At 41.5% G+C, this 10,714-nt stretch overlaps 1 protein-coding gene and 1 pseudogene across 1 annotated transcript; both read left to right on the top strand.

Annotated features, from left to right (window-relative positions):
• Positions 1-3,961: 3,961 nt before the first annotated feature.
• Positions 3,962-4,038, top strand: LOC123796242 (U2 spliceosomal RNA; annotated as a pseudogene).
• Positions 4,039-6,464: 2,426 nt separating this feature from the next.
• On the top strand, positions 6,465-7,397 carry LOC123796240 (olfactory receptor 7A5-like). Its single transcript, XM_045803649.2, has one exon. It carries the CDS (start codon positions 6,465-6,467, stop codon positions 7,395-7,397), a length of 933 nt encoding a protein of 310 aa, XP_045659605.2.
• Positions 7,398-10,714: the final 3,317 nt, after the last annotated feature.

Raw genomic sequence — 10,714 nt, 5'->3', positions numbered from 1 at the left:
ACAGATGTGGAATGAGGCTCATCATTTTATGGTCTTCATAGAATGGCTTTGGCACAAAATAAGTGAGACAATCCATATAAGATTCTAAGCTCAGCCCATGGTGCATTAAAAGGTCTAAATACATCTCATAATTAGCAAATGGTTACAAGTCAAGGACTAAATGTCACATTTTAACCTGTATTAAACACTAAACTCCTCTGAATGGGAAGAAATCAGAAAGGGAGACAAAGCATATGAGACTCTTGACTCTGGGAAATAGACTGAGGGTTACAGAAAGGGAAGGGTGTGGGGGGATGGGTAACTGGGAGATGGGTATTAAAGAGGGCACATAATATGGGCATTGGCTGTTATACTCAGCTAATGAATCATTGAACATTATATCAAAAACTAATGATGTACTATACCTTGGCTAATCGATTCAAAATAAACAAATAAATCATTTAAAAAACCACACTAAACTCCTAATTGATTTCTCAAAAGAATTATGACTCCAAGGATTGTTGTGCCCATGGTTTTGTAGCAAAGGAATACTCTTGCTTGTTGGAGAAGGAAGAACATTTTTCTAGAGCTGTCAGGAGTTGTGCTCCCACCGTAAGTCAGTATTTTGGAGATCCAAGGGATGTAGTCAACACGTTCCTCAGTCTTCGATCTGGAAAAAACGTTCACTCAGGTGTGTGGAAAGTTTCAGTGTTAGAGCTCTAGAAACCCGGCAAGTTCAGGGAGGAATAATAAACACCGGATGCACCTGAATTCCAACCTGGTCTCTTGGCAACATAGAATCTACGGGAAAACACTCTGCTCTGTCCAGATAAGTTCCCATGGGGAGACGTGCTCAAGGGTTGGAATAATAATGGTGAATGTGTCTAATGAGTAGGTTTAGGGAACAGATACAGCAAACACAGGAGCTGTAAATACCTCATCTGCTACAGCCCCTGGGCATGTTCATCCTCGAGCTGGAGGAGACATAGTTTTTGTGTTTGGATTCCTAAGTCTGCTGGGGAACCCATGCTTCACTCCTTCCTGCTGTCCTGTCTGGGGACAGAGCCTCAGTCTCCATCATCAACCATCCAGGGGGGATTTCAGACCTCCACATAGAGACCTTCCTCTCAAAGACCCCATCCTGGTGAGTCTCAGAGCTCAGCAGGTATTTCAGGAAAGGGTCAGAGAGAATGGGAACAGAAAGCTTTTACCTGAGATCACCTGAAACCCCAAACAGCCTTAGCCCAGAATCACGAGATCACTGTTTCTGTTGGCGTAGTGAACTCATTCATTTACAGTCAATTTATATAATATGTTTTAAAAAAAGAAATGTCTGTGCACTTGGCAATACAAGGATTACTGTAGATCACTAAGTGTGGGAATAAAAGTCCAGTTGGATGAGACTAAAGAAGGAATGGGAGGCACTCTCGTTAGGAAAATGTGAACACTTCCAAGATTTGCCGTGAAGGGGAATATGAAAATAGACTATTAGGGATGGAGGCAGTTGCGGAGCAGTGAGGGCATTTACAAAAGAGTTTTACTGGGTGCCTGGGTTGCCCACTCAGTAAGCTTCTGGCTCTTGGTTTTGGCTCAGGTCATGATCTCTGGTTCCAGGATCAAGTCCTGTGCCAGGTCTCTGCTCAGTGTGGGGGCGGGGGGGGGTCTGTGTCTGTTTGAGATTCTTTTTTTTACCTTTCCCTCTACCCTTCTCCTTGCTCGCACTCTCTTTCCCAAATAAGTGAATAAATCTTTAAAAAACTAAAAATAAAAATATTTAGGATGTGGTCTATTCAACCATATTCTGCATTCATGAGAGAGACCCCGACCAGTGGAGGAAGCCACTACCTTGCAACCGCTGTTCTGGAGACACACATCTCACAGAATCCTCTCTCACATAGGTATTCGCTCCAGAAGTTTACTTACAGCACATTCAGACATATGCTAAAGGGCTTTAGTCTGCACTTATTTCATTATCTGGAGGCAGAATATATTTGGGGGTTTATTAGCCATTTACTTTCTGCATCCCAAATCGTCTGTGCAAGTTCTTTCCTTGCATACTGGGCTCTGATCGGTCTTATTCTTGTTTTTGTTTTTGTGTTGTTCTTGCTGAATCATTTTTTCCTTGTTTTTGATTGCACTCTTTCAACCAAAGAATTACAAATATTTAAGCCAAGTTTGCTCTTTGCTGTGTAATTCTTGTGTGTACGTACAGATGTATTGGGTAGCTAGTGTGAGGGTTTATGAATGTGAAGGGTCAAATCTATCAGTCAGTCATATTTTGTCCCCCACCCACTGCTTTTTTTTTAATAATAATGTTTTTTATTATATTACGTTATTCACCATACAGTACATCCCTGGTTTTCGATGTGCGTCTTAATAAACTGCTTTTTGTATGCATTGCTGTCCAGCTTCACATCTGTGCTTCCTTACTGCTGCTTTTTGCCTTTTGCGATTAGATTTATTTTCTTTTTTTTTTAATAATAATATATTTTGGGGCGCCTGGGTGGCACAGTGGTTAAGCGTCTGCCTTCGGCTCAGGGCACGATCCCGGCGTTCTGGGATCGAGCCCCACATCAGGCTCTTCCGCTGGGAGCCTGCTTCTTCCTCTCCCATTCCCCCTGCTTGTGTTCCCTCTCTCACTGGCTGTCTCTATCTCTGTCAAATAAATAAATAAAATCTTTAAATATATATATATATATTATATTATATTATATTATATTATATTATATTATATTATATTATATTATGTTAGTCATATATATATATATATATATATATATATATATATATATATATATATATATATATATTATGTTATGTTAGTCACCATACAGTACATCCCTGGTTTTTGATGTAAAGTTCCATGATTCATTAGTTGCATATAACACCCAGTGCACCATGCAATACGTGCCCTCCTTACTACCCATTACCAGCCTATCCCATCCCCACCCCACCCCCAGAGCCCTCAGTTTGTTTCCCAGAGTCCCTAGTCTCTCATAGATCTATTTTCTGAACTAGCACTCATCTTCTGCCATCCTGTGCCACACATTCTTTGGCATTCAACTTACATCTTTTTCACAAGCATGTTTGACTCTGCTTACGTTTATATAGGATGACATTATAATTTTAGACACTGCTCTCTGCATACTTTTAGAATCAATAATAATTATAAGTTATATTTTCCTATATATTTCGCCCATTCCAATTTGATTTAGATGCCTGTGTTAATGTGATGAAATTATTGTTGTTTTATATCTTTTCTTGCAAAAGATAGTCTTTTTAAATTCAGTTTTGATGAATAAGGTTGTTTTGAATCCACTGTTTATCCCGGTTTTCTTTTTCCCGCTGTTCTTTTTATTTTATAAATTCTATCTTCTAAAAATGTGTTTCTGTCTAAATGCACACCTTTATGAAACTGCGAAAGTGAATGAAGGAGGCGAGGTCCCTGCTCCCTTGGATCCTATGTTAAACAAAGAAAGCAGAGTAGGTGACATAAATGTGCGTGTGACTAACGTCCTCAGCCTCATTCATACAAAGGAAGTTAATAGGTTTCTAAGGCCTGTCTCGAATTTTATAGAGTATCCTGCAGGGACGCCTACACATGTGGGCAAAATCAGAAACAGGAATAGAGTGCGCCATAGTGTTTGTCAAGAAAGAGACTGAGGGTCGCCTGGGTGTGTCAGTCGGTTAAGTGCCCAGCTCTTGGTTTCGTCTCAGCTCATGATCTCGGGGTTGTGACATGAGCCCTGTGCCAGGCTCTGCGCTCAGTGCAGTGTCTGCTTGAGAGTCTCTCCCCTTCTCCGTCTGCCCCTCCTCTCCATGCTCCCGTGCTCTCTCTCTTTGAAATACATAAATGTTCTTGTTTTTCTTTTATTTTTGTGTTGCGTTTTTTTTATAATAATATTTTTTATTATATTATGTTAGTCACCATACAGTACATCCCTGGTTTTTGATGTAAAGTTCGATGATTCATTAGTTGCGCATCGCTTCTCGGCCTTTTGGCTAAGATCAAGTATAGTATCTGTTCTTGTTTTTGTTTTAAAGAGATCAAAACCCAAAGCCCAGGAATTACAGAGAAAAGATGAGACAGAGGAACCTGAGAGAAGGGCCAGCCTCGTCTGTTACTGGGCCATAGTAGAACAAGGGTGGTCAAACACATAGGAATAAATTAGGAATAAAAACCAGACCAAGGGCCTGATGTGGTTACTGTAACGAGGTGATTGGGGAAATAAAAGTACAGTCAGTGTGCGTCTCTGAATCTGGAGGAACCCTAGCACCCACACTGGCTGCTCACTCTCTCAGCCCCCTGGCCATTGTAATGGGCTCTTCATTCATAATGCTTTTCCCTCATTGCCCGGAAGTGCCCTTCTTTTACACCTATCTTCGCAGGGACGCATGGGTGGCTCTGTGGGTTACCTGTTTGCCTTCGGCTCAGGTCATGATCCCGGGGTCCTGGGATCCAGTCCCACATTAGGCTTTCTGCTCAGTGGGGAATCCTGTTTCTCCCTCTCCCTCTGCCTGTCACTCCCCCTGCTCCCCTGCTTGCATTCTCTCTCTCTCTCTGTCGAATAAATAAATAAAATCTTTAAAAAAATAAATTTAGGGTGCCTGAGTGGCCAAGATGTTTAAGTGTCGGCCCTTAGCTCAGGTCTTGGGATCTAGCCGCATGCCAGGCTCCCAGCTCAGGGGGGAGTCTGCTTCTCCCTCTCCCTCTGCCTCTCCCTTGCTCATTCTCTCTCTCTCTCTCTCTCTCTCTCTCTCTCTCTCTCTCTCTGTATCTCTCTGTCTCAAATGAATAAATAATATCTTTTTAAAAATTAAAAAACTCTTCAAAAAATAAAAAATTAAAATTAAAATTAAATTTTTCTTTCCTTCATTTTATTTATTATGTTAGTCACCATTCTGTACATCCTTCGTTTTTGATGTAGTGTTCCATGATTCATTGTTTGCGTATAACACCCAGTGTTCCATGCAATATATGCCCTCCTTAATACCCATCACCAGGCTAACCCATCCCCTCACCTCCCTCCCCTCTGAAACGCTCAGTTTGTTTCCCAGTATCCATAGTCTTTGTTTTTCTGTTTCTTTATTTTTAGCAAATAATCATTTTAAATCCCCCACTTTTGATGCACTGTGCGCATTTCCTTTAGTGAATTGTGGGTGCCTTCCCTTTACTTGTTATTCTGGTGGGATGTTCAGTGGGTCAGATGATCTGATAACATAAAATCCTCCCTAATTTTTTTTTTTTTGATAAATTGTCTTTTCCTGCTTTATTATTCTGGGCAAGAAGACACTGTAACTGGGTTTGGAGTGTTGCCAGTACCAAGGACGTTTGCTCCTTTTCACCATCTCTGGGGGCCCCCTGAGCTTATTAGATCTTTCTCCCGGCTTTTCTTCCTCAAAGTTTTTGGGACCGATTTTTTTTGTTACATTAAATACTGGACACCAAATGACCCTCTTAAAAGGGAGACACATGATTACATGCTCACAGGAGACTTAACTCCTGGAATTTGGATGAGGTTTGACATTTTTAGGGGAAAGACAATCTGATATCGGAAGCTTGCCTTGTATACCTGTTTGCCTAATTATTGTTCCTGGAGGTGAGAACAGCCTGATAGTGATTTTTAAACCAATAAATGAACAAAGGAAAGGCAGAATGGTGAAGGGGAGTGGGAGATACAGGCTTCCATTTAGGGAATGAATGGGTCATGGGAATAAAAGGCACAGCGTGGGGAATATACTCAGTGGTATCGTCAGAGCGTTGTGTGGTGACAGATGGCAGCTCCACACGTGTGAGCACGGCGTAATGTTTAAACCGTTGTCACTGTGTTGTACACCCAAAATTAATGTAACATTGTGTGTCAACCACACTCAAGTTTTAAAAATTGATTTTGAAAAACGCAAGTCTGTTCTGAGAGCCTTTGCAGCGTTATTCTCTCTGATGGGCACACGCTTCCCTGGATAACCTTGGGTCTCCTGCTGTCTCCTCCTGAGGCCTCTGTGTAAATGTGTGTAGCCTACCCCAGCACCCCGTAAAAAATAACACCTCATCCACTCTTCCCTTTTAACCCACTTTGTATTTCTTCATTGCACCGGTCACCTTCTGATATTCTATCCGACCTTTTATTTGCTTATCTTCTCCATCACTGAATGTGCAGACACTTGTTCCCTGACACCTGTACTCTTTGCCTGGAGGTTAGCTGTTACTCAAGTTTATTCCTCAAACGTGTGACAGAATTTTTCACTTTCTCAGAAAGTATGGAATACATGAGTACTTGAGGAAAAGGCCTACTGTGGGATGCATATTTTATTCAGAGCTGGCTTGGGGCATCTGGAAAGGGGACAAGTTCCACACAAAACTAGGGATATTGACTTTGTGATTGCAAAAACGAAGACTATAGAATTTCAATGATATTTGTAGTGTTCATTATTGAAAAAAAAATAGTTATGCTATTTTTTTGTTCCCTGGTAGTCACCTGCACCACATGGAACCAGGAAATGATACACAAATTCCAGAGTTTGTTCTTCTGGAATTTTCAGAGGACCAAGAACTGCAGCCCCTCCTATTTGGGCTTTTCCTCTCCATGTACCTGATCACTGTGTTTGGAAACCTGCTTCTCATCCTGGCCGTCAGCTCTGACTCCCACCTCCACACCCCCATGTACTTCTTCCTGGCCAACCTGTCCTTTGTAGACATCTGTTTCACCTCCACCACCGTCCCCAAGGTGCTGTGGAACATCCAGACTCAGAACAAAGTCATAACCTATGCAGACTGCATCACGCAGATATACTTTTTTGTACTTTTCACTAGATTGGATGACTTTCTCCTGGCTGTGATGGCCTATGACCGGTTTGTGGCCATCTGTCACCCCCTGCACTACACAGTCATTGTGAAACCCTGGCTCTGTGCACTGCTGGTTCTGGTGGTCTGGGTGATGGGTGCCCTGAATTCCTTATTACAAAGTTTAATGGTGTGGCGGCTGTCCTTCTGCAGAGAAGTGGAAATCTCCAACTTTTTTTGTGATATGAAACAGGTGGTCCAACTTGCCTGTTCCAATACCTTTCTTAATGACATAGTGATGTACTTTTCAGCTATGCTGCTGGGTGGTGCTCCCCTCTCTGGGATCCTTTACTCTTACTCTAAGATAGTTTCCTGCATACTTAGGATCTCATCAGCTCAAGGCAAGTATAAAGCTTTTTCCACCTGTGCTTCTCACCTCTTGGTTGTCTCCTTATTTTATTGTACAATCCTAGGAGTGTACCTTAGCTCTGCTGCTACCCAGAGCTCCCACGCAAGTGCAGTGGCTTCGGTGATGTACATGGTGGTCACGCCCATGCTGAACCCCTTCATCTACAGCCTGAGGAACACAGGCATAAAGAGGGCTCTGAAAGGAATCTTTGGGGTTCCAGTGATGTAAGGGCCAGTGGTCCTGGGCTGAAGAAGTGCCTATGATTGCAGGGCTCAGAGCCTCGGAGCCAAGAACTGCTATTCTTTATTCAGGCTATGGAAGTAGAAGTTGCTCCTTCTATTTATTTCCTGGAATTTCCATTGCTTTGAATTCAATTTCTCCACACATTTAAGTAACTCACTTATTAATCTTCTTTTCTGTCTGATATACAGACAGTTTTCTACTTTGTCTGTTTTCATATGTTCCAATGTTTTCCCTAAACTTGGATCAGAAATGCCTAGAAATTTCTATATCTTATATTGCACATGTTAGATTTCTTAAAAATAATTTCATTTCAAATGACTCATTCTATGCCAAGTAAATTTTCCATAGATTTCCCCAAAGAATAATCATGAGTTGTATTTTTCACATGGAAGACACTACATTGCTAAGCCCTTCATGTGACCTTATTGTAGAGGACAACACAAAACTGCAGTGTTCACCTTGAATCTGTCACTGTTTTTGTATCTCTTAACTTCACTCCTCTTCCTGAAAATGTGGACTCTAACCTTGTTCTGTTTAAGTCTCAGGCTCCTGACAGGGATGCTCAGGCTAGGAAAGCCCGGGCACCCCCTGCGCCCTGTGCTGTGGATATTCCCACAGATGCTTCCCTGACCAGAGCCTCTGCTGTGGCTGCACCAGCCATTGGGTTCTCACTGTGACTGCAAGACAGGCCTCAGCAGCACCATCAGAGAACTCTAACAAAACCAGTTTATTACTCACAGGTCCTGGAAGACAGAGGCAGGAAGTGCAGAGGGTCAGAGATTCAGAACAAGAGAGAGAAAGCCCAGAGCTGGGGCCCAGCCTTTATTGGAGTTCATGAGCAGAGTGGCTATCGGTTTCTGGGGTCACTCTTTATTGACCAGTTTAAAACATATGAGTGAAATTCTGTTAGGGAAAGAGAAAGGAGGGTCACTACTGGTTCAGTATCAAGGTCACCCAGATCTTTCTGAAGAGATACATCATGGCTGGAGATAGCCTGACTGCTGATATGGTCTATTTTTAAATTTTCAAGGAACCTCCAGACTGTTTTCACCAGTTTTCATTCCCAGCAATAGTGCAAGAGAGTTCCCCTTTCCCCACATCCTCTCCAACATCTGTTGTTTCCTGTGTTGTCGATTTTAGCCATGCTGACAGCTGTGAGGGGGTATCTCATGATTTTGATTTACATTTCCCAGATGGTGAATGATGCTGAGCATCTTTTCCTGTGTCTGTTGGCCATCTGTATGTCTTCTTTGGAGAACGGTCTGATCATGTCTTCTGACAATTTTTTAATGGAATTATAATTAATTTTTTGGCATTAACGTGTATAAGGTCTTTATGTGTTTTGGATATTAACCCCTTATTGAATATAACATTTGAAAACATCCTCTCCCATTATGTAGGTTGTCTTTTTGTTTTGTTGACTGTTTCTTTTGCTGTGCAGAAATGTTTTATTAGTTTATTTTTTTAATTTTTTTATTATGATGATATGTTAATCACCATACAGTACATCATTAGCTTTTGATGTAGTGAAACACTTTATTTTGATGTAGCCTTTTACAATATGGATAGATCTAGAGGGTATAATGCTAAGTGAAATAAGTCAGTCAGAGAAAGGCAAATAACATAAGATTCCACTCATATGTGGAATTTAAGAAAAAAAGCAAATAAAGAAAAAAAGATACAGACAACAAAACAGATTCCTCAATATGGAGAGCGAAGTGGTGTTTGCCAGAGGGGAGGTGGGTAGGGGATGGGTGCCTTAGGTGATGGGGATTAAGAGTACATTTATCGTCCATTTGGAGTTTATCTTTGTGTATGGTGTGAGAGAGTGGTCAAGTTTCATTCTTTTGCATGTAGCTGTCCAATTTTCCCAGCACCATTTATTGAAGAGACTGTCTTTTTTCCACTGGATGCTTTTTCCTGCTTTATCAAAGATTAGTTGCCCAAAGAGCCGAGGGTCCATTTCTGGGCACTCTATTCTCTTCCATTGGTCTATGTGTCTGTTTTTGTGCCAGTACCATGCTGTCTTTGTGATCACAGCATTGTAGTATAGCTTGAAATCCAGCAATGTGATGCCCCCAGCTTTGTTTTTCCTTTTCAACAATTCCTTGGTGATTCGGGGCCTTTTCTGGTACCACACAAATTTAAGGGCTGTTTGTTCCAGTTCTTTGAAAAATGTCATTGGTATTTTGGTTGGGATAGCATTGAAAGTGTAGATTGCTCTGGGTAGCATGGACATTTTAACTACGTTAATTCTTCCGATCCATGAGCATGGAATATTTTTCCATCTTTTTTTTTTTTTAAAGATTTTTATTTACGTATTTGACAGAGATAGAGACAGCCAGCGAGAGAGGGAACACAAGCAGGGGGAGTGGGAGAGGAAGAAGCAGGCTCATAGCGGAGGAGCCTGACGTGGGGCTCGATCCCATAACGCCGGGATCACGCCCTGAGCCGAAGGCAGGCGCTTAACCGCTGTGCCACCCAGGTGCCCCTCCATCTTTTTGTGTCTTCTTCAATGTCTTTCAAGAGTGATTTGTAGTTTCTAGAATATAGATCCTTTACGTCTCTGGTTAAGTTAATTCCGAGATAACATATGATTTTTGGTGATATTGTAAATGGGATGGATTCCCTAATTTCTCTTTCTTTAGTCTCATTGTTCGTGTATAGAAATGCAACTGATTTCTGAGCATTGATTTTGTATCCCACCACATTACTGAATTGCTCTATAACGAAAGACCTCGATGTGAGACAGGAATCCATCAAAATCCTAGAGGAGAGCATAGGCAGCAACCTCTATGACATCGGCCACAGCAACTTTTTTCATGACACATCTCCAAAGGCAACAGAAACAAAAGAAAAAATGAACATGTGGGACTTCATCAAGATAAAAAGCATCTGCACAACCAAGGAAACAGTCAAAAAAACTAAGAGGCAGCCCACGGAATGGGAGAATATATTTGCAAATGACACTACAGATGAAAGACTTGTATCCAAGATCTACAAAGAACTTCTCAAACTCAATACACAAGAAACAAATAAACAAATCATAAAATGGGCAGAAAATATGAACAGACACTTTTCCAATGAAGACATACAAATGGCTAACAGACACATGAAAAAATGTTCAAAATCATTAGCCATCAGGGAAATTCAAATCAAAACCACACTGAGATACCACCTTACGCCAGTTAGAATGGCAAAAATTGACAAGGCAGGAAACAACAATTGTTGAAGAGGATGTGGAGAAAGGGGATCCCTCCTACGTTGTTGGTGGGAATGCAAGTTGGTACAGCCACTCTGGA

The sequence above is a fragment of the Ursus americanus genome, chromosome 14 (assembly GCF_024610735.1).
Source record: "Ursus americanus isolate L20-20 chromosome 14, mUrsAme1.1.p, whole genome shotgun sequence".
Lineage (NCBI taxonomy): Eukaryota > Metazoa > Chordata > Mammalia > Carnivora > Ursidae > Ursus > Ursus americanus.
The sequence above is the reverse complement of the archived record's forward strand: the minus strand, read 5'-3'. Positions and strand labels throughout refer to the sequence as shown.